The sequence below is a fragment of the Chelonoidis abingdonii genome, unplaced genomic scaffold, assembly GCF_003597395.2.
Source record: "Chelonoidis abingdonii isolate Lonesome George unplaced genomic scaffold, CheloAbing_2.0 scaffold0358, whole genome shotgun sequence".
Taxonomy (NCBI): domain Eukaryota; kingdom Metazoa; phylum Chordata; order Testudines; family Testudinidae; genus Chelonoidis; species Chelonoidis abingdonii.
In genome coordinates, this window is record NW_027424619.1 from 127,944 (window position 1) to 151,443 (window position 23,500).

Here is a 23,500-nt window from a genome sequence, read left to right on the forward strand (position 1 = left end):
TTCACAACTATTGTTTGCCTCCAGAGAGAATTCTGCTGAAACCAGCAGGCTCTCACCTTAGTGTGGAGTTCTGGGAGATGGTATGTTTAAGCATGTAGGAATCTGGACGGTCAGCTCTGCACCAGGGGATTAGGCAGCGGCTTTTGCACCTCAGGTGGGAGGCTAGACAGCACCCCAAGAATGTTCCCAGGGATCCCAAGATTGGAGCAGTGGATGGGCTCTCTTCCAGTCCCAGAGACTTGAATTATCTGGGGGGTCCTGGGGCTCAGATGCTTGGGTTCCCCTTGCTGTAGTCCAGTGGTAGCTAACCAGGCCTGGGATACACACACCAGTAAACAGAAACCTTCTCAGTGCCCAGCATCCAAACACCCTTAACTCTGACCAGATGAGTTCGGGTGAATATTTCTACGTCTGAAATATTAAATTCAGAGACATGAATGGAGAGGTCTCTCCCTCAGGGCTGTCACATCCCTTTGCTTTGGGCTGAGGGGAGCACCAATGGCCAGGAATTAATATAGGGAATTAATGAGTTACAGTCTCACTTTCAGCAACGTGTCATAAATCTCTCTGTTCCCTTTCCTTTCAGACTCCCCTTTTCTATTCATTTTTCAAACCCTCACTTCTGATCTCTGTTTATTTTCCTGTGTCTCTCCCACTCTCCTCCCCTCCCTGTTACAGAGCATCCCCCATGGCTGCTCCATTCCCCCCCACCGGGCCTCCGCTGGCTGATTTTATCCTTTCCCCTCTTGCTGTCACTTGGCTGGTTCCCCTGGCAGGGATATTTTCCTGTCACTCTTCTCATTTCTATTTTCCACCATTTCTCATAGACTCTCCCTTTATTCTTCTTTTATTTTCATTCACATTTTCCTTCTCGTTTCTTACATTTCCCTCTGGTTAAACCCACCTTGTCTCTGCCTCCCTCAGTGCTGCCAACCTCAGGAGTTTAAAAAAAATCATGAAACTGACACAATGATGATTTTTTTAAAGGTTATATAATGGGTTTTCCATCAATCCGCACCCCTTACCCATAACCCCCCCCCCCCCGCATGTGTGTGACCATTACACTGTTACCAGTTGTCCTGAAGTGACTTGGGTCCCTGCGGCAGGAGCTCTGGCTGGGAGACCCCAGTGAGATCTAATCCCACAGATCTGTACAAACCGCTCCCTGCTGCTGCTGCTTCTCCCCAACCCCCCAACCCTGATTGATTCATGCTGTGTCCCTGCCACCCCCACCTCCGCCTGTCCCCTGCCCGGCTGTTAGTGCTACCCCCTGCCCAGCCCCCACCTCTTCCCCTCAGGGCCCCTCCTGCAGCCCCAGGGGTTCTTCCCCCTCCTCCCCCCATGCCTGAGGCTGCAGAGAGGGAGGGGGAGGTGCTTCCAGGGGCCATAGAGATGAGGAGAAAGGGGCTGGGTAGATGGGAGTCCTCCAAGGTCATAGAGACTGGGGGGCGTGAGGCTAGAGAGGCTGATTTCCGGTTCCCCCTCTGCTGCGTGTCTCAGGGACACAGTCGGAGCCAGGATCCCCCTGCCCAGAACCAGGGTCGGATTCTCCCCCCAGGGACGGAGCCCGGCGGGAAAGTGAAGATCGGGGCCTCGTCACCAGCATCGATAAATGTCACCTGCCCCCGGTCACAGTCCAGACAAACCCGGATCCTGCTGGGGGCCCGGCTCAGGGGCAGGGGGGTCACAGGGGAGGTGAGAGCCTGGAACTGATCCCCCCAGCACCCCACAGCCCAGATCCCCCCCTTAGGGCTACGGCTGATCCATCCCTTCCTCCTCACAGACTCTCTGGCCACCCCCACAGCCCAGTATCCCCCAGCCCCCACCTCCACCTCCCAGCAATGTCTCCCCGAGGTGAATCCCTCACAGCCCAGCACACAGCCCCATGAGTCAAATCTCTCAGGGTGGTTGGGCAGTTGCTGCCACGTGTTTCCCTGTCTCACACGTTTCCGATCCTCCGACAGGACGAGGTTGGGATGAGCCGTGTCTGGATCCAGAGTCACATTCACTGGGGAGAGAGAATCAGAGCGTTAGCGGCAGAGCTCGGTCCTGTGGGAGGCTGGGACCATTTCTCACACTCCCCAGCAGCCCCGTTCTGGCTGGGACAGGCCTGGATCGCAGGTCGCTGCCTCTGTCCTGGGCATCTAAGACTGAGCAGAGACGTCACTGCAGTTCCTCAGTCTCTGTAAGGAGACCCGCGTCATTAGTTTCCCATTTGCTTGCATAAGCTTCAGCTCCCAGCTACCCCTGTTGGTTCTGCTCCATTCCCAGCAGGAGAGACACAGCCAGGAAGGTTTTAGTGAGGAGGGAGAAGAGGAAGCAGCTACAGTTTTGAACCCCAGAGGGAATCTCCCTCCTCTAATGCAGCCTCCACTCCCAGGCCAGGGAACAGAGAGGATGATGCAGCATTGGGGAAGAGCTGCTTAACACCAAAAAGTAGGAGGTGGCATTGAGTGAAGTAGCCCCATCCCCAGCCCAGAGAGAAGGGAGGAGCTGCCAGCATTAGAAGGAGAGGATCTCCTCAATCCAGGAAGCAGCGAGCAGCTCCAATGGGAGAGCCCAGCTCTGCCCAGAGGAAAAGCAGGACGTTGGAGAAGAGCGATGTGGAGACCCCCTGCTCCGGGAAAAAGCAGAGGGATGTGTCAGCCCTCGGAGCAGAGAGCTCTGTTCAGGTGCTTCTCAGGGAGAGTGTTTGTTCACTAGCATGGGCATGAACTCAGCACTAAGGTCGGTGTCAGGATTATTTGTGTGATGTCAGCTTGGGATCTCCCCAGGTGTTCCGGCACCTTGGTAGAATTTGGGGAGGGGGGTACTAGGTCGCACCACCTGTGGACCTGCCCTCTCCCTTCCCTGCCCCATTCTTCATCTTCTCGCCGAGGCCCTGCCCCTGGCCAGGCCGGGAGCCTTGGCCACTCTGGAGAGCCCCTGACCCTCCAACTTCCCATGTCCCCACTCTCCGGCGTGCACCATCCAGGGCAGGTGAAGGCTCCAGGAGGAAGAGGAGCAGAAGTGGGGCCACTGAGAGGGGCCAGCTCCGAGAAGATGCTGTGCTACACAGGGGAGAGCTGCCTCACCACGAAGCACAGCCACTTCCTGTGATGCTCCACACCTGCCCGAGGCTTGCAGTTTGGGGGAGCAACATATTCCCATGCCCCCAAACTATGCCCATGTTAAAAAGTGGGTGGGCTTGGCCTTCTGGCCCCCCATGTTCCTGTGCCCCTGGATCTCCTCTCTGTTTACTGGGTTATTTGTAGGGCTGTGTGTGTGTGTCATGGCCACTGTTGATTTGGTTGGTAACTTTCATTACAATCTCATGAAGATGATTTCACTGGAATATTCTCATAATTTAAAGACAGACAATCTCCAGCTGCAAAGAGACAGTTAGCTTTTCCGTAATTGGCGTTCTTCGAGATGTGTTGCTCATGTGTATTCCACAGTAGATGAGTGTGCTCGCCACGTGCAACAGTGCTGGAAGTTTTCCCCCTAGCAGTACTCATGGAGGGAAGCGCCCCCCATAACCCCTAGAGTGGTGCCTGCCTGGCACGGTATAAGGGGAGCTGCGCATTCCCCCCACCCTCAGTTCCTTCTTGCCAGTCAACTCCGGCAAAGAGGAAGGAATGTGGAATAGACATGAGCAACACATCTCGAAAAATGGAAAAGGTAACTGTCTTTTCTTCTTCAAGTGATTGACCATGTGTATTCCAACTTATATATGTGTATTCCAATAGGTGATTCCCAGTTATATGTGCTGGAGGTGGTTAGGAGTTCACAAGTTCTTGAGACGGAGTAGCACCCTGCCAAAGCTGGCATCATCCCTGGTTTGAGAGAGTATTGCATAGTGTGAGGTGCACATGTGAACTGAAGACCAGGTGGCGGCCCTACAAATGTCCTGTACAGGGCCATGGGCCATGAAGGCAGCTGACGAGGCCTGTGCCCGAGTCGAGTGTGCCCTCACAATGGGTGGCGGGGGGGGACATCCGCCAGCTCATAACAGGAGCGGATGCATGAAATGATCTAATTAGAAAGCTGCTGAATGGAAATCGGCTGGTCCCTCACATGCTCGGCCAACTCAAATGAACAGTTGCGAGGACTTTCTGAATGGCTTGGTCCACTCGAGGTAGAACGCCAGAGCTCGTCTCACATCGAGCATGTGGAGATGGCGCTCCTCACTAGTCACGTGAGGTTTGGAGCGGAGAACCAGTAGAAAAATGTCCTGAGCCATGTCGTAGGCAGAGACCACCTTCGGGAGGAACGCGGGGTGTGAGCAGAGCTGGACTTTGTCCTTATCAAAGACCGGATTTGGCGGCTCGGAGGTCAGGGCCCGGAGCTCAGAGACCTGCCTGGGCGACGTGATAGCAACCAGGAAGGCCACCTTCCATGAGAGGTGAGACCAGGAACACATGGTTATGGTTCAAAAAGGGGGCCCCGTAAGATGACCCAGCACCAGGTTCAGGTCCCATGGTGGGGCCAAGGGTTTAGAATATGGGTAAAGATGGTTCAAACTCTTAAGGAACCGACCAGTCTTAGCATGGGAAAATACTGTGTGTCCGTGCACCAGGGGATGGAAGGCTAATATGGCCACCAGGTGCACCCTGACTGACGAGGGTGCCAGGCCCTGGGCCCACAGGTGAAGGAGGTAATCAAAGATAAGCTGGATCAGGGCGGCCATTGGGAGCACACTCTGGTCTGCCGCCCACCTGTAAAACCAAGACCATTTTGTCAAGAAAGAGCGGCAAGTGGAGGGCCATCTCCTTTCAAGAGGACACGTACTTTCCTTGCCACCTAGCCACTGAGCAGCCACGCTGTGAAGTGAAGAGCTGCTAGGTTGGGGTGGAGGAGGAAGCCCTGGTCCTGGGAGAGCAGGTCTGAGTGGAGCAGCAATGGCCATGGCGGAGCCACCACCAGGCCCAAGAGGGTCCCGTACCAGTGCTGTCTGGGCCACGCCGGGACAATGAGGAGGATCCTGACTTTGTCCATTTTCATTTTCTCCAGGACCCTGCCGATCAGCAGGAATGGGGGAAAGGCATAGAGAAGCTGGCCTGACAGGACAGGATAAAGGCATCGGAGATAGCTCCACTCCCTAGGCACTCCCGGGAGCAGAACCGGGGGCATTGTCAGTTCTGCTGGGTTGCGAACAGGTCCACCTGGGGAGTTCCCCACCTTCGGAAGAGCTGGTGGGCCACCTCTGGGTGTAGAGACCACTCGTGCTGAGAGGAGAAGTTTCTGCTCAAGCGATCCAGCCTCACATTCTGGGCACCTGGCAGGTGAAAGGCTTTTAGGTGGATGTCGTGGGCTATACAGAAGTCCCACAGACTGAGTGCTTCGTGGCAGAGAGCAGAGGATCGAGCCCCGCCTTACCTGTTGATATAGAACATCAAGACCATGTTGTCTGGGACAACCCTGACTACCTTGCCGTTCAGGTGAGAGCGGAAGGCCATACGCACAGTCCCACCACCCTGAGTTCCTTGACATTTATGTGAAGGGTCAGGTCCTGCAGAGACCACAGCCCTGGGGTCTGAAAATTCCCCACATGGGCCCCCCAGCCCAGGTCTGATGCATCAGACACCAGCTCCAACGACAAGTACCTGTCCCTGAACAGGACCCCTTGGAGCATGTTGCTTGGGGCGTACCACCACCGCAGGGTGGTGAGCACTGAATTTGGCACAGTGAAGACCTAGTCCTCCTGCGGGATGGTGGGGGTGTGGTCACAATCAGGTCCTCCGCACAGGGCGAGGAGGCTGGTGCAGTGCTTTGGGTGTTGGCCAGCACCAGAGGATCTGCCACCTGGTCAAACTCCGGGCCCGGTACTGAGGACACGAGTCCCACTGATTCCTTTCCCAGCAGTGTAGCAGAGACCAATGGTGCTTTCCGATGTCCCGGCCATCGAGCAAGCCCACACCAGGGGCTGCGCCGGAGGCCACGGTGACCACTGGTACCACTGGGCTGGCCATGATGCTCAGTGCCATCGCACTTGCTGCAGCACCGGCGGATCTGGCTGTTCGAGTTGGCTAGCCTGGCCTGTAGATGAATGGCCGTGAGCAGAGGCCGGGCTGGCATACGACCCGCTGCTGTTTCTGGACTGGGAGTAGAGGTGGTGTCGCAATCTGCATCGGAAAAGGGACCGCGATCTCGATGCGGAGGAACGGCACCAATGGTAGTAGCTGCTTCGTGATCGGTCTCGACAGGCAGACCCACGACAATGGGATGCCGGCGATGGACACCTGGGGCTACGGTGCCTTGCTGGAGACTTGGAGCAGGAGTCCAAGCGGGAACAGCATCGACGATCATGCCGTGACCGACTGCGGTATCTCCTTCAAGATGAGGACCATTGGCGACCTCCGCCACAGTCCCGTCGATATTTGCTCTGCGAAGAGGAGCGGTGCCGGGAGTCCTGGTTGGATGGCACTCATCCAAACAGTCTGGCTGGCGCTGAGAGTGATCCACATGGACTGGGTCCTGAATGGTCGCTGGGCAGTGAGTGGTGTCAGGAAAGTTCCCGAGACTGGTACCAGGCCGGCGGTGACTGCGGCGATCCCAGCGGTGGCTTGCATCTGGAGCGTGGGGCAGCTCCCTTATAATGCGCCAGCCAAGCACCAATCCAGGCAGGGCCGGCTCTAGGCACCAGCCCTCCAAGCACATGCTTGGGACTGCACTTCCTAAGGGGCGGCAAAATCCCCCCTCCCTATTTTTTTTCCCCTTTTTTGCTTGGAGTGACAAAAAGCCATTCTCCCTGTCAGCGTGTGAGCCGGGATCCACACCCCCTGCCCTGCTTGGCGGCACCTGCACAGCCCACTGGGGCAGGAAAACGCTGTGTCACCCTGGGGAGTCTCAGAGTGGCAGCAGCAGCGGGACCCCTCCCCCCTCCCTGCATCCCAGGCCACGCTTCCCTCCCTCCTTGGCTCCTCATACGCTCTGGGAGCCCCTCTCGCAGCCACAGTCTGGGCTCGGCTCCCCCTCCCTCCCTGGCTCCTCACACACTCCGGGAGCCTCTCTCACCGCTGCCGCAGCCCGCGCTTGGCTCCAGGGCCTGGGCTGCGGGGGCGAGAGGGGATCCTGGAGTGTGTGAGGAGGTGAGTGGCCAGTTGGGCTCCTCGGTGCTGAGCAGGTAGCCCCGCAGCTGGAGATCCTCACCTTCCCACGCGCTGGGGCTGGGCCAGGGCCAGGGCACCGTGGGTTCCGGGGGCGCTCTCCAGGTCCTTGGCCGCCAGCATGTCGGGGGTGAGGGCAGAGAGCACGAACTGATCTACCTCAGCCACCAGCGGCGCCGTGAAGACCAGAGAGGGGGCCGTGTTCTCCATGCCACCCTGCAGCTGCACTGCCACCTGGAAGTACTCCCGCTCCACACCGCCCAGCAGCTCCACCAAAATAGGGACGGAGTCCCGGCTGGGCCAGAGCTCAGCTGCCGTGTGCTGGTAGCAGATCCCACATTTGGGGGTGGGGAGCCTAGTGCTGGGGCGGCTGGGGTGTGGGTGAGCGGGGGAGAGAGAGCCCAGTGCTGGGGTGGTGGTGGGGGCCTTTGGCTGGGGTGTGGGGGCAGCCAAAAATTTTTTTGCTTGGGGCAGCAAAAAACCTAGAGCTGGCCCTGAATCCAGGAGTCTCAGGGGCTGCTCCCCACACAAGGGTACTGCTAGGGGAAAAACTTCCAGCACTGGAGCAGGTGGCGAGCACGCACACCTATTGTGGAATAGACGTGAGCAATCACTGGAAGAAGAACTCACCCTGTCTGTGTGCTCCTAGGGGTTTCCCAATTTGTGTCTCCAGCAGAGTGTCTGGTGGGGGAAAGGAGAAAAGAGACGAGATTTCAGGCTTTCCTATTTGTAACAGCATCCCCACTCTTAACACATAGAACTGTTTTCATCATGACAGAACAGACTGAAAGGCCCAGAGACACACTCAGGCAATTAATATAAACTAAATGAAACCTTCTCTTTCCTCTCTCATTCAGGCATCTCCCAGCAATGAAACCAACCTCCCTGCAGCCTCACAACCATCCCAGGACACACAATCTGTAACAGAGATTTATTTTCCCCCTCATCATCCCCTCCCACCCCTGAGACTCCAGTTGGTTTCTCTCATTCACTCACTGCCTTTTGTCGTACCCTAAACTCAGATCATACAAAGACTTTATCATAAAAGTAACTTTACCCACTTTGGGCCCTTTGGCCAGGGGTAGGTGGCATCATATTGTGTGATGGACACTTGACAAAATTATCAAACTTAGTGATGGACGTTGGCGGGGTGTTATGTCATTCAGTCATTCAACCCATAAATTAACACACAATTTTCCACACTGAAAAAACCATAACCTGGCTAGGTAGTTAATAAATAATAAACAACAACAATAAATTAAACTGCCTTTAGTGTTTTTGAATGTACCTCACTGCTGCAGTTGATATTTTTTTTGTAGGATGGTGGCACTGAAATAAATATCTATCCTAAAACCATATATCAATGCGTTATTGTCACTACTTTCTTGTTTAAATAATTTGTCTTCTGGGAGGAGGAGAAGGAGGAGTGTGTGTGTGTCCCACCTTTACACTGCTTACCCCATGTCTCTCCCCAGTCTGTGTCCCTTACATGGGAGATCCCCCATCATGTCACAGGATATGGGAAGCAGAGGAGGGGGGTCTCTCAGTGGAGCTGGGTTTCCCACCCTCTCAATGTGACCAGGGCACCCCCCTCCAGGCAAGGATTATCCCAGGGTGGGTGGGAACATCCTCTGCCTCCTGACAAGGACGATCTCTGCTGGGGGCAGGGGTCTCTTGTGAGCAGGGATGGAACAAATTCTTGTGTGGGGGTGTGTGTGACGAACTGGGAATGTTCTTAATGTTTTCTCTGAATACAGAGTTGGTGCCTCAGTGTCTCCTATGCAGTTCTTAAGTATCTAGGTGGTGTGTGATTGCTGCAGAGCAAAGGGTCAGTGCACATAAATGCCTGACACTGTCTCCTAACAACTGATGGCCTGGGCCCCTTCTCTGCAAAGGTGCCAACTGAAGGTGTTGGAGACAAAGAGATCAGGTGACCTCCTGGCCCAGGAAAGGAACTGAGCAGAGTGAGGTCTTCAAACCACAATTTTGAGGACTTCAATAACTCAGTCATGGGTTAGGGGTTGTTATAAAAGTGGATGGGTAGGGTTCTGTGGCCTGCCTTGTGCAGGAGGTCAGACTAGATGATCATATTGGTCCCTTCTGACCTATGAGTCTATGAGGAGGGGCTGGAGGGGTTTTCAGTCTGGAACAGGCTGGGGAGGAGGAGTGAAGTGCAGATGTGGGGTCTGGCTCACTGCCTCCCCAGAATGGACCTGGCTAAGGGGTCCCGTTCGCAGTACCTAGAAGCTCTCTTTTAGATTGTGTTCCTGCCATCAAATAAACCTCTGTTTTACTGGATGGCTGAGAGTCATGTCTGACTGCGAAGTGGGGGTGCAGGACCCTCTGGCTTCCCCAGGAACCTGCCAGGGTGGGCTCACTGTGGGAAGCGCACGGAGGGGCAGAGGATGCTGAATGCTCCAAGGAGAGACCCAGGAGGTATAGACGTGTGAGCTTCTTGCCCAGAAGACAGTCTGCTCCAAGGGAGAGGAGGCTCCCCAAAGTCATGCCTGGCTTTGTGGGAAGCAGTTCCAGAGCATCGCCCGAGGACTCCGTGACAGGGGGGCTCACCTCTGGTGGCTCCCCAAAGTGGCTTCCATTTGTCTCTCATCCCTGCTGCTGCAGTGGAGCTAGGCTGAGGGGAGCTGTGCAATATGGAGGCAGCACTGAGGGGCTAGAGGTAAGTAGAGGGGGGCTGTGCAGTGGAGACAGCACTGAAGGGCTGGAGCTGGGCTGAGCGGGGCTGTGCATCCAGCCACAGAGAAGTCCAATACCCCCTGTGCGGAGACAAGGGTCAAAGTGACGTGTGCATAATCAGTGGTAATAAACCAATGAGAGAAGAGAACAAGAACATGAAAATAACTTGAAGAAAAAAGCCCTGCCAATGAAATGTTCATGCATGTGCAGAGTATGACCTATATAGGGTACTTCAGTTTCATATCACTCAAAGGTGATTGGAAAAGAACTAATAACTATGCAATTTGGATGTGTATAATATGTCAGAGATTGTAAGGGGTAATCAGAGCTTCATAGGAAAAATCCCCCATGACCCGCCTATGCCCCGGGAGAAGGGAACTGGCCAGCACTTCTTTCTATATGTGATGGCTCGTAGCAAATACCCCAATGGCTGGTGATGGGGCACTAGACGAGGAGGGCTCTGAGTTAGAGAAAATTCTTTCCCAGGTGTCTGGCTGCTGGGTCTTGCTGAAATGCTCAACTGACCAACATATTTGGGATAGGGAAAGAATTTTCCACCAAGTCAAATTGCCAGAGACCCTGTTTTTGTTTTGGTTTGGTTTTTGTACAGATGCTATACTAGAATCAATGGTGGAGTCTCTGTAACTTGAAATCTTTAAATCAGTATTTGAGAACTTCAGCAATTCAGCCAGAACAGATGGATCATGAGGGTCCCTTCTGACCTTAAAGTCTGTGAGTCATTTCTTACTTTGTAATTGTAATTGCAAGGCATCTTTGTGGTGCAAACACGGTTTGAATTAATCAACCTGAACGTCTTGGACCAAGTGTCTGGCCTTCTCACCCAACATTAAATAGAACCATCATCTAAGTGTGAACCAATTGACCAGCACCATTCTCTTCCCACAGTCTCAGAAGTTCATCCCAATTTCCATTGCTAGATCCATTTTAGGTACCTTTGCATTTCCTCAGAGTCGCCGATAGCACAATAGTTTTCTGGGAGAAATCGCTGACTTGCTCTTTCAGTTCAGGAGAAATCTCCTCTGGCTGCTGGAACTTCCTCTTCTCACACCTAGAAAGAAATAATTTCACGTGATTATATTTCATTGTGTGATTCATTATAAGTTCTGGCTAGTGAGTCCCTGCTCTAATATGCCTGGAGTCAGAATTCCTCGACTTCTCCCAGCCTCAGAGTAGGTGCAACACAGCCCATGGCCGTACAACCTTCCTTTCAAAGGACTCATTAATATTCTTCAGCTCTGGGGACAAAAGGGGAAGTGAGTCTCCAGGGCCAATTTACTCCTTGTCTGCCATGTTCTGAGGAACAAGCAATTCCTGTGTGAAGTGCTGTAGAAATCTGTCCACTAGGAACCAGACTGAGACGCCAATTCCTCCCTCCCCACTTCATTCCACACAGGTCTCCTAACAACACTTAGGCTGGAAAAAACTCTTCACCACTGCTGCCTGGGTTGAATAGTGACCAGTGCCCCAGTAGTGACAGGTCCATATTCCATCCCCACAATCCTGAGGCAGCCAGTCCCCCGTGGATGTGACATCTCTTGCAAATACTTTAGGTCAGTCCTTCCCATTGAATGGAGAATTCCAGGGTGAGAACCTCAGGATTAAGTTTATCTGAGAGATTTGTATCCAAAATGTGACCTTCCCCACACATGTTGCTGTGGAGATGCAGTGCTAACATTATCTCCATGGTCTTTCTCAGCATTGCCAAGTATGTGTGGGACTGAGAGAGAGCCACGTACCTGCTTACGATGCTTTTGACATCCTAGAGGAGAGAGAGAGGAGAGAGATTAAAAAAAAATCTCCGTACCACCTGACACACACTTGGGATTCCAGGCAAGGGATTTTGCAAATACAGGGAAAATCAACTCTGCTCTGGCCTCGGGGCCACGGTTTCACTGAGCTAATGGGGCTTTTCCATCTCTAATATCAATGTGTCTGTGAGTCTGCAAAGAACAATCGTCATTCACATGTCAGCAATGCACACATTGAGTTACACTGAGATCTCTGATTGCTGGATCCCTGTGCCCCTAGTTCAGGAATTGTCCTGTCCCTGTGTTTGGATTTGGGATGTTTCTAGCTCAGTCTCACCTGCAGGCATTCACTTGCTGGCTTCTGACACTTGCCCTCCAGCTCACTGATCAACTCACTGAGACAGGAAACTTCCTCGGAGAGTTTGGTGATATTTTCACTTTGTATCTTCACAATCTCCTCGTCCAGCTTCTCCAGCTGGGCCAGCAGGAGTTGCTCTTGTGCCTCCAGGAACTGCTGGAGTTGCTGAAATTCAGACACAATCTTTTGCCTCTCAGTTTCTGTCTGTTTCTATAAGAAATAAGGAAAGGGCTGGTCAGGAACATGGATGGAGCCTGATGACCTTTCATACAGTCTTACAAGAGAGAGTTTCTTTACAATCTCTAACACCTCTGTGTAGCGACCAGGACATGAGCAGTCAGGCCTAGTGCTCAGAGCTGCAGTTGGAAATCGGGAACTGCAGACAAAGTCAGAGCTGGAGTCAAAGTCAGGATCTCAGCGAGGGTTGGGGCTACAGTCGAGCTCAGGAGTCATGCCAACGGCTGAGTCAGAATCAGTGTCCGGAGCATTGCAAGTGAAACCTGAGACAGGGATAACACCAGGGCCAAGCCAGAGTCAGGGTCCAGTCCAGCATGAGATCGGGAGTTCATGTAGCTGTTTGGACAACTTCCCGTGACTCCTGCTGGCGTAATTCCTGCATCTAAACGTCTGCTCCAATCAGGAGCTTCGTAGGCAGATTCTCTGGTGGGCCAGAGTTCCACTAGCCCCTCCCCTGCTGGCTCTGGAGAGCGGTTGGGCTGTAATGACAGTCTCTGTGGACTGAGGTTCAAAACCCACCATTCTTCACATCCTGACACTTGACTATACACTGTGATCACAAGGGAGATGATTTTCTTACAGCTTCCCATTTGGCCCCCATCTCTTGGAAAGGGCTGTCTCCATGTCTACTGGGATATAGTCAGTGCAGTTTGGGAGAAATGTTGTGAAAGCCACAAGGGGTAGTAATTAACTCATGAATTAAAATGCATCTTAGATCCTGCAGAAGATGCTGTTGACCTTCTCAGGGGAAAGAACAGTTGTGATATGCACACCTGTACACACACACACACACAATATCCCATGATCATGGAGAAACACCACACAAAGGCCACAGAGAAATCTACCAATAAACATCCGTCCCACCTCCATGTCCCAGCAGGCGAAGAACAACAGGCACCTACCAGATACTCCTGGCTTCTCTTCTCTCCAGTCACTTGAAATCCCAGCAGCTTTTCTCTCTCTTCCCTCAGAGTCTTCAAATGGGCTTGTATTTTTTCCTGACAAACAGAAATGTTTTGGTGGGTTTATTTTGAGGATTGTAGGGGGTAGATGAGGTGTTTTTCCACCCAAAATTCAAGGTAACAGTCAGTCTTCCTAGATAGTCTAGGTGGGTAAGGCAATATCTTCTGCTGGCTCAGCTCCTGTTGGTAAGAGAGTTCCACACAGCTCAGCTCTGGGAAACATACTTTTTCCTGGGTCTGAAGAAGAGCTCTGTGAACGTTTGAAGCTTGTCATTCACCCACAGAAGCTGGCCATGAGCAGATACTACTTCACCTACCTTGCCTCTCTAATATCCTGGGACCAACACAGTTACAACAACACTGTGTACAGCAGTGGGTCTTTGTAGAGGTAGGACATCAGAGACACCAAGGGAATGAAACCTTATTTATGGAAATTGGGTGGGTTTTGTATTCAGATTGTTTGAAGTTATTACGTCCACTCTCTCCACTGAGTCGAACCAGTGGAAAACTGGTGTCCCATGAGAAAATTTAACGAACAGTGATACCAACCCCATAAGCCACCGGGGGAAGCCATGTAGGCCGGGATGCTCAAGGGAGTCCAACTCCATTGACTTTCAGCCCCCAGATGATTGAACTGGCTGGAGTAGGGCAAAGACCATTAGATGTGTTGGTTTGTGTTAGGAACAGCTGGGGTTTGCCCTAGTGCAGTCCCAGCCCCTTTCCAGGGCAATGGCCTCTGGGTAGCTACCCTAAAATCCCTAGCAAAGACCCCAAAAGCAGTGGATTCTGGGAGATCTCAAAAAGCTGCCTGGTGGGACTAATGGAACCACCTTGGCTGGACCTTGCCCAGGAAAACACGAGAAAAGGTCAGACTGACAGGTCCGCACTGCCCAGGGCTTAGTTTTGCTGAAGATAAGTCGAATCCCAGTGGTACTTGGCATGGACCTGCGCTGTCTGGAGCCCTTGTGGGTGTAGACTCAAGGTACTCGGGGTCCCACACAGTGTTCAGCTCAATTATCTCCTCTAGTGCAGGTCGGCAGCATCCTAGTTTAATCCCTCATGGAGCAGCACAGGAGTTCAGATTCCCAGTGGGAAACCTCATCTCCCTGCTGGGCCTAGGGCCTGTATCAAGGAGTCTTTTTCTCCTAATCTCTGCACTTCATCACTGCTCAGTGCTGCTGAAAGGGGCAGAGTAGCTGGTGGTTAGGGCACTGAACTGGGCCTTGGAAAACCAGGTTTTTATATCCAGCTCTGACATGGATCTGCTTAGTCACCTTGGACAAGTCACTTCTTACCGTGCCGCAGTTTCCCCCTCCCACCCTTTGTCTGTCTTGTCCAGTTAGACTGTAAACGGATTGCCCCTCACTGGATTTTGTGCAAGGACTCCTACAAGCGAGGTCAGATCTCACCTGGGGTCTGTAGGGGATGCAAATAACAATAAACACTGTGACACAACCAGTAATACCAGCCGCAGCTTGTAACTCCCCTATCAGCTTTCATGCAATGAAGGCTACACACAGCTGAACGAGGCAGTTACACCATTAACCTCTAATTAACATCCAAAGTTATCACCCATTAGACTGGACAGCACCTCAGTACCTTGTACTCCTGGGCAGCTTCCTGTATGGGAACCACCCTGTGAGCGCGGTGAGCCCGGGACTCTCTGCAGATCACACAGATGGGGGTTTGATCCTCCTCACAGAACAGTTTCAGAGCCTCTTGGTGTTCCCCGCACACCCCGTCCCCTCCTGCTCCCTTTGCTGCTTGTAAACTCAGTCGCATGGTGATTTCTACGATGTTTGCCAGCTTCCTGTTGGGCCTGAGGTTTCTCTGCTGCACAGTTTCTCTGCACTGAGGGCAGGAGGCGGCTGTATCGGATCCCTCCCAGCACTGGCTGATGCAGGCTTGGCAGAAATGGTGCCCACACTCCAGACTGACAGGTTCTGTGAAATACTCCAGACAGACGGGACATGTCACTTCCTCCTGGAGACTTTCCATGGGGCTCTCTGCAGCCATGGCTCCTCTGGGCAGTTTGTAACAGACTTTGTTTCAAATTCCTGAATTCACACTTTGCCCCGCCTGCAGCAGGAAGGGGGTGTTTCCTTGCCTGAAAATGAATCATGCTGTTTGCTGAGCAGGAAGGACCCAGCCAATGTCACCCCTGGAGGCTTTAGTGTAAAAATATATCACTAGGGCTCCGGTCTTGCAATCAGCCCCTGTGCTAGTGGGGAGGGACACTGAGGCATCCCCTTGTGAGGATGAGCCTGCAGGAGCAGGAGCTGGGTGTTAGGAGGGATAGTCAGGCTGGGCAGAATTTTGTCATAATATATAGTTTTGACAGATGTTTATTTTTAAGCAATTTTTATATTTATTGATTTAAACATTCACAACAATCTAGGTTTTAAGCATTTCATTCTAATTAAAATTTTCATGGTTGTGGGAAATTATGGGGGGGATCAGACAATATTTTGGTCAGGCCAGAACTCTTTAGTGCCACTGGACACAGAGTCAAAATGTTGAAGCTTTAGAACTGTTAAAATTGTCTGTGAGCAGGTAAATCTCCTCCCACCCCCAGCAGCTCCCCCAGGACAGTAACCCAGTGCCTCCCCCACCACCACACGGACCAAGGCTGAAAGTCCATCTGATGGTAGCTCAGGGGCCTGTGGATTGTGCTCAGATCTCAGCCTGGGCCCTATGGGGGGCACGTGCCCCTGCAACACCACCACTCCCAGCAAGGCCTGCACCGATCTTCTCCCTGTGTGTCAGTCCCAGCAGAGAGACCAGGGACTGCAGGGAGACCAAGCTCCTGTCCCCCAGATGAGGGCTGGGGCCCAATGGCCGAGGGCAGCGGGTGTGTGGGGAGCTCGCAGTAGGGCCTGCAGGGCACATGGTGTGGGATACACAGAGACCTCTCAGGCCACTTGCCCATTGCGGCTGCTGCAGAAGGGGATGTGGGGACAGACTGAGGAGGCCTGGGGCAGTCTGGGAAGCCGCCATCGGGGACAAGGAGAGGGAATTCGGCTGTGGTGGGGGAGCCGTGCTAGGCAGAGATGCTGCTGCAGATGCAGCTAGTTACCTGGATCATTTCCACATTGGGGGCACCAGCATCAAATGGGTGAGCAATGCACCATAGGTATGTATCCCACAGTGCAGTGTTGTGGGAAGGAAGAGCTGGTCGCTGCCCATCTTGGAATTCTCTGAGTTCTCCCCCAAGAGCAGCATCACAAGTAGCTCTGAGCTCTGCATGCTGAGGAATGGCAAAGCAGCACAGCCGTCTGCCTGCTGGTGTTCCTAGTGCAGAGCAGAACAGGAGCATTCCAATGATTTGCTCTTTCTTTGTTCCTCAAAGGGTTAGGGTTGAAAGAGGGAAGATGGCGCCAAATGTGGACACAAAAACAGGGATTGCTGGGATGTGAAGCGATGCATCACGGGGCGTGGGGACAGGAAGCAGAACGACCCGCACTCTCCCCCCGCTTCCCACAACCACGGCGCCAAAACGGGACGAGGTGCTCTGTGGGATAGCTGCCCATAATGCAGCACTCCCAACACCACTGCAAATGCTGCAAACGTGGTCACACTGCAGCGCTGGTAGCTGTCAGTGTGGCCACACTCCAGCGCTTTCCCTATACAGCTGTACGAAGACAGCTGTAACTCCCAGCGCTGCACACCTGCACGTGTAGCCAAACCCTGAGCAAGGCAATCAGGGCAGGCATTGTGGGACACTGAGGGAAGCCAGTTCTGTCCACAAAACAATCAGCAGTGTCCACACTGGCTCTTTGTCCACAATAAAGAGAGGGGAAAAGACAAAAGTCTCTCCTAGGGGTTGCGACGTTGCACTCCATGTGCTTTATGAAATTAGGCTTATGAATCTGGAATGTGCTTTATGCCAAAGGTTTCTTATAACATATTGGAAACCGGAATGTCTGGAGGCCGGGGGGGCAGGTTTATATGACTTTCGGTGGTGCTCAGAACAAATGCAAGTTCTGCCTCCTCCCCCCTGCCCACCGCACACACCTGCCTTGTGAGCCAATATACAGTGACTCCTCACTTAAAGTCGTCCCAGAAAATGTTGTTTTGTTGTTACATTGCTGATCAATTAGAGCAGTGATTCTCAACTCTCTTTTTCACAGATTACTTGAAAATTGCTCAGGGTCTCGGTGGGCCACTTAATGATCTTTCCAGATGTTGTTTATACCATTAGCTAAGGATTGTAAAGTGCTTTGGATAAAAGTGATATATTAAAAAAAACACTTTAATAATCGTTTGTTTGTTCTACACACAAAAGCACACAACTCATATTTTAATATCACTAGTCTTAACCTTTCTAATGCAATGGATGTGCCCTCTCTTCCCTGCCACGGCAGCCCCCAAGTTGGGTTTGGGAAGGAGGGAGGGTCTCTCCATCTCTCCCCCACCACAGCGGCCCCCGAGCTGGGTCTGGGAAGGAGGGGTGGTTTGTCCCCAGCAGCCGCAGTCCTGGAGCAGGGGTAAGTTGCCTCTTTCTCTGGCTGCCACACCCCGAAACATCCCAAATTCCCCAACCTCCTTTTCCCACACCACTGCCCCCTCCCACTTAATCCTTATTTCCCCCTCCCCACTCCCAAGGCCACCACCTGACCTTATATGTTCATCTCCAGGGTCCAGGCACCTAATTAGTGGAGCCATACCTCCATGACTCCACTAATTAGGTGGGTGGCCCTTCAGTCTCTCATGTATGGCCGCCCAGGCGTGCACCTTTAGAGGGAACTATCCACGGACCACCTGAATGGAGCTCACAGATCACTGCTGGTCCGTGGACCACAGTTTGAGAACCTCTGTATTGGGGAACATGCTCATTTAAAGTTGTGCAATGCTCCCTCATAACGTTGTTTAGCAGCCATCTGCTTTGTCCACTGCTTGCAGAAAGAACAGCCTGTTGGAGCTAGTGGTGGGGGCTTGGAACCAGGGTGAATCGGCAGCCCCACAACAGCCCCCCTGAGTTCCCTGTGTGGCCTTAGAGCTGTTCCCGTGAACCTCCTGGTTGCGGAGTGGGCGGGGGGAGGGGGAGAGAGGTGCTGATGTCAGGGTGTCCCCCTCCCCAAAGAGCAGGTGAGAGGACACGACAGGACTCGGGGAGCTTGCTGGCAGCAGCTGCTGTCTCAACTTGTGGATCTACTTAAAAAAGCAATGTACTTAGAGTGGAGTCAGCCTACTTTAAAGGGGCAATGCGTGTCTCTCACACACAGGGTGTTCGAGTCTGTCTCTCTCTGCCATGTTGTCTCCCCCTCCCTCCATTAATGCAGCCTTGTAGTGTGTGAGGCTACATTAGCAACAATGTGTTAACTCTTGAGGGCTCAGCTGAGTGCTCGTTCATCATTTAGCAGTAAGGCATCCCTGGGAAACAGCCACCCTCTGACTTCACCACCTCCACCAAGCTGCACAACCATCACTGCGGTGTACAGTATTAAACTGTTTGTTTAAAACTTACCCTGTGTATGTGTGCATATATATATAAGTATAGTCTTATGTCTGGCAAAAAAAATCCCTGGAACTTAACCCCCCTCCCCCATTTACATTAATTCTTATGGGGAAATTGAAATTGCTTAACATCATTTTACTTAAAGTAGAATTTTTCAGGAACAGAACTACAATGTGAAGTGAGGAGTTACTGTAGATTTTTAAAAAATGTGAGGGCTTGGGGGTGGGGCTGGTGATGAGAGGTTTAGAGTGTGGGAGGGGGCTCAGGGCTAGGGCAGAGGGCTGGGGTGAGAGCTGGAGATGAGGCGTTTGGGGTGCAGGCGGGCCAGAGAGGAGGACTCCCCGCAGCCCTTTCTTCGCAGGCAGCAGCGAGCTCTGGGGGAGGGGCCCCCCACATCCCCCAGCACCATGCTCACCTCACACTACTGTCAGTGCACGTGCTCCTAAGGCCCCTCTCAAGTCCACGAAGTCCCCTCCCCTCCCCTGTGGTGGGGGCAGGGGAGGGGTTGCCATCACGTGTGCCTCCTCTCCTGCTGCTGCCCCTCACTGTAGCCTCACTCGGGGTGGGGGCTGGGGCTACCCCTTGTCCAGAGTGGGGCAAGAGCAGTGACTGCAGGCAGGAGGGTCCCCCCAGAAAATGAAAGGATCCGAGGGGGAAAGGCAGGCTTGGGATCAGTCTGCCCTGGTAGTAGTGGGTGGGGGGCACTACGACCCTGTGGCGGCAGTTGATGAACATGTGGAGTGCAGAGGAGAGGCAGGGACTCTCTGGGGCCTGGGAGAGGCACAGGGGCAGCAGGCGGGGATGGGAAAGAGACCTGGCCCTGAACATTGCTGGAGCCCAGGCACCACGGGCTCATGTAACTCGCTGCCCCTGCTGGAGCCGTGCCCATTCTGGCAGGACAGTTGTTCTCAGTGGTACCCCAGCGCATCAAGTGACAGTCTCAAAGGGGTCTCTGTGACTGAACCTGTCACAGGGACGGACTTTTTTTGTTGCCTGGGGTCCCACACAGCATTTAGTCCAGTGATCTCCTCTAGTGCAGGCCGGCAGCATCTGAGTTTAACCCCTCATGGGGCAGCACAGGAGTTCAGAATCCCAGTGAGAAACCTTCTCTCCCTCTGAGCCTAGGGCCTGTATCAAAGAGTCTTTTCCTCCTAATCTCTGCACTTCATCACTGCTCAGTGCTGCTGAAAGGGGCAGAGTAGCTAGTGGTTAGGGCACTGAACTGGGCCTTGGAAAACCAGGTTTTTATATCCAGCTCTGACATGGATCTGCTGAGTCCCCTTGGACAAGTCATTTCCCCGTATCATGCCTCAGTTTCCCCTCCCACCCTTTGTCTGTCTTCTTGTAGCGGAGTGGGACCGGGGCTCAACCCTCCTTGAGGGCAGAGGGGAGCCACACTGGCTCACCACACTCAGTCGGCCCGGGGCCCGCCCCTTGCTTCGGGGCTGGGCAGCGGCCCACTATCACTTAGGGCTCCGACGCTCTGCTGCAGGGCTGAGCAAGCAAGCACAGTTACTGGGTGACTCAGGCCATCTGCTGCAGGGCTGAGCAAACAAACGACAGTCTAGAAGCCCAGGCCCTGGGGAGGGCAGGGCAATAAGCAGCTCAGGTGAATAAAGCCCAGGCCCTGGCTCAGGGCAGGGCAGCAAGCCACTCAGGGCTCAGGCCCTTCAGGAGGAGCTGAGCAAACCACCACCATGAATGGGCTCCTCAGGCCCGGGGAGGGGGAGTCTGCCACCCTTGGAGGGGTGGCAGGGGGAACGCAGGCCCTTCCACTCCACTGCATTGCAGCCCGGGGCCCTAGCAGCAGTTAACACCAGTGACGGTCAGTGGGGCATCCTGACTGAAACACACTGACATCGGCTCAGGGGAGTCAGCAGCCTGACTGGAGCCGGCTGCCCCCGGGCCACTTCCAACCTCCCCCTCACTGGGTACCTGACATCCACCAGCGTTGTCCGGTAGGTGCCAGACCATGGGTTCCTCAGGATACCGGGCGTCGGGAGGTCCAGTCCACTCCTCCGGGTACCGGCCGTCAGGAAGCTCAGACAGCTCCTCTGGGTACTGAGCACAGGGTAGGCTGAGCCCAGCAGGAGCTCAGACCCCAACATCTACCTTCTCCAACAGCCTCCTCTCAACTGAGCGCTGGGGCCTGGCTTTTATACTTCCTGTCCCGCCCCTTAACTTCCAGGGGGCGGGGACAGACAGCAGTTGCTCCGCCCATTGCCACACCTGTTCTGGCCTGTTCCACTCAGGCGCGGAGGGGAGTGAGGCCCCCTCGCTACACTTGTCCAGTTAGACTGTAAATGGCTCAGGGCAGAGATTGTCCCTCACTGGATTTTGTGCAAGGCTTCCTACAATCGAGGTCAGAGTTCATTTGGTGTCTGTAGGGGATGCATATAACAATAAACACTGTCATACAACCAGTAATACCAGCCACAGCTTGTAACTCCCCTATCAGCTTTCATGCAGTGAAGGCTACACACAGCTGAACGATGCAGTTACATCATAAACCTGTAATTAACATCCAAAGTTATCACCCATTAGACTGGACAGAAACTCAGTACCTTTTACTCCTGAGCAGCTTCCTCTATGGGAACCACCGTGTGAGTGCGGTGAGCCCGGGATCTTCCGCACACCACACAGATGGGAGTTTGATCCTCTTCACAGAACAGTTTCAGAGCCTCCTGGTGTTCCATACACACCCTGTCCCCTCCTGCTCTCTTTGCTGCCTGTAAACTCAGCCACTTTGTGATTTCTAGGACATTTGCCAGCTGCCAGTTGGGCCTGAGGTTTCTCTGTTGCACAGTTTTTCTGCACTGAGGGCAGGAAGCGGCTGTAGCGGATCCCTCCCAGCACTGGCTGATGCAGGCTCGGCAGATATTGTGCCCACACTCCAGAGTGACAGGTTCTGTGAAATACTCCAGACAGACGAGACATGTCACTTCCTCCAGGAGACTTTCCACAGGGTTATCTCCGGCCATGGCTCCCTCTGGGCAGTAGAACAGGGACAGTTTCACTTTCCTGATGTCAGGAATGTAGAGGCAGGTTAGTGATGGGGATGATGTACCAACACTGATGGTGAAAAAAATCTAAATAAAAACAAAAATCAAAAGCCTTGCCCCTCAACTGCCCCAGCCAGGACCCCCACAATGTACCCCACACTGCCAGAGCCAGACTCTCATGCCTCCACCCCACTCTGTCCCAGTCAGGGCCCCATGCACCCCCAACACCCCAGCCCAAGCTCTCCACCGCCCACGCCAGTGCCCCTTCCTCATTCTGCATTCAAATACCCCCACCATACACTCAGGGGTCCCCCTCAGGCAAAACCTCTCTGTATCCCCCAGAAATCCCCACAACCAGTGTCCCCCTGGCCTCTCAGCCCCACTCCACACAACACCACCAGTCCAATGCGCCCACCACAAACCACCAACCAAAACCAAGAGAAAGAAAGACCAACACAAAGAGCAGAACTTTTAATATTTTTTTTAAAAGCGGGGGGAGGCAACCCGAGGTACCCCCAGTACACACCAAGAGCAGACCCCCAGTTGAACCTACCTCCGGCTGGTGCACCCCAGACGACCACAGACTGACCAAGAATTAGCACAGGAGAGTGGGTGCCACTCCCCACCCCCAACCAAACCCATAAAGCCAACCCCACCCCCATCACCATCCCAGCCAGGCTAATCCCCCGCACGTCCCTCAAACCCTCCTGCAGCCTTCCCCAGCCCCTCCCCCCCAACACAGCCTGGGTTTTCCCCTCCCCGCAGCTGCTCCCCAGCAGTCCAGTCCCCCCACTCATGCGCTGTAAATGCCAGCCAAGCAGCACAAGGGCAGGTAAATCGATGCTGCCCCGCTACAGCTACTGCTATTCCCGCCCCCCCCCAACCAACAACCCCCCTGCAGTGAGCCAGGCGCAGCCACGTCGGGGTGGGGCAGTGCAGGCGTGGGGCAGCCAGCAGCCCTCCCCGGCCCCCACCTAAGAACAACTCAAGGTCCCTGCACCCGAGCCAGGCGCCCACGACAGCCACGTGGAGCCGCAGGAGGACCGAGAAACGGGACCAGCAGGAGCCTGTGGAGCCCGAAAGCGAAACCATAAATCGCGCAGGCGCAGTAACGAGCCTTTAAAGCTTTTTTAAAGCCGATTGGGTAACCGGGAGCCAATCACGCTCTCCGGGGGGAAATTAAAAACCAACCAACAAAAGAGGCAGAAGCCCCGCCCCCAGGGGCGGCCCCAGAACCAGCGACATTCGCTGCAGGAGAGAAGCCGCGTGAGGCCGGCCGGGCTCTGCCTTGGCAGCTCCTGCAGCAGCCGCCGGGTGTTTCCCTGCCTGGGACTGACTCGGCTGCTGCTGAGCGGGGAGGAGCCCCCGGGGAACATTGCAGCCTGCAGGCGTTTGTGTGACATCTGCCCCAGGGCCCTGTAGCTGGGGGGCATCCCCCTATGGAGATGCTGGGGTGACCAGATGTCCCATTTTATAGGGACAGTCCTGATTTTTGGGACTTTTTCTTATATAGGATCCTATTACCCCCAACCCCCGTCCTGATTTTTAACACTCGCTATCTGGTCACCTAGGTGATGCCCTTGAAGGAGCAGAGTGTGTGTCTCTGAGCAGAGCGACCCAGTATTCATTGATATGTTAAATATCTGTCACTGCCAGTTTGAAGCATTTTTCCCAATATTTGTTGACTTAAATGTTCACAATTGCACAGAACTCTGGGTTTAGCATTTCCATCCAATTGTTCTCAAGTTCAGTTTTCACAGTTGTGGGAAATTATGGGGGGATATGTCAATAGCAAGTCAGACCCCAATGTCAGATTTAATCTCAACAGATTCAAAAAGGTGAAGCTTTATAACCATGAAAACACAGATGGTCACATCACCTGTCAAAAGATGGAGAGTCACAGGCCTTCAAACACAAAAAAGTTCTCAAGCA

The 23,500-nt window shown here is 53.6% G+C and overlaps 1 protein-coding gene across 1 annotated transcript; it reads right to left on the reverse strand.

The window, feature by feature from the left end:
• Positions 1-1,037: 1,037 nt before the first annotated feature.
• LOC116821280 (zinc finger protein RFP-like) lies at positions 1,038-15,168 on the reverse strand. Its single transcript, XM_032774344.2, is given in 7 exon segments — positions 1,038-2,008; positions 7,719-7,769; positions 10,736-10,851; positions 11,540-11,562; positions 11,889-12,119; positions 13,049-13,144; positions 14,708-15,168. Coding segments are annotated over 7 exon segments (1,875 nt in total). The 5' UTR covers positions 15,125-15,168; the 3' UTR covers positions 1,038-1,067.
• Between the last annotated feature and the right edge of the window lie 8,332 nt (positions 15,169-23,500).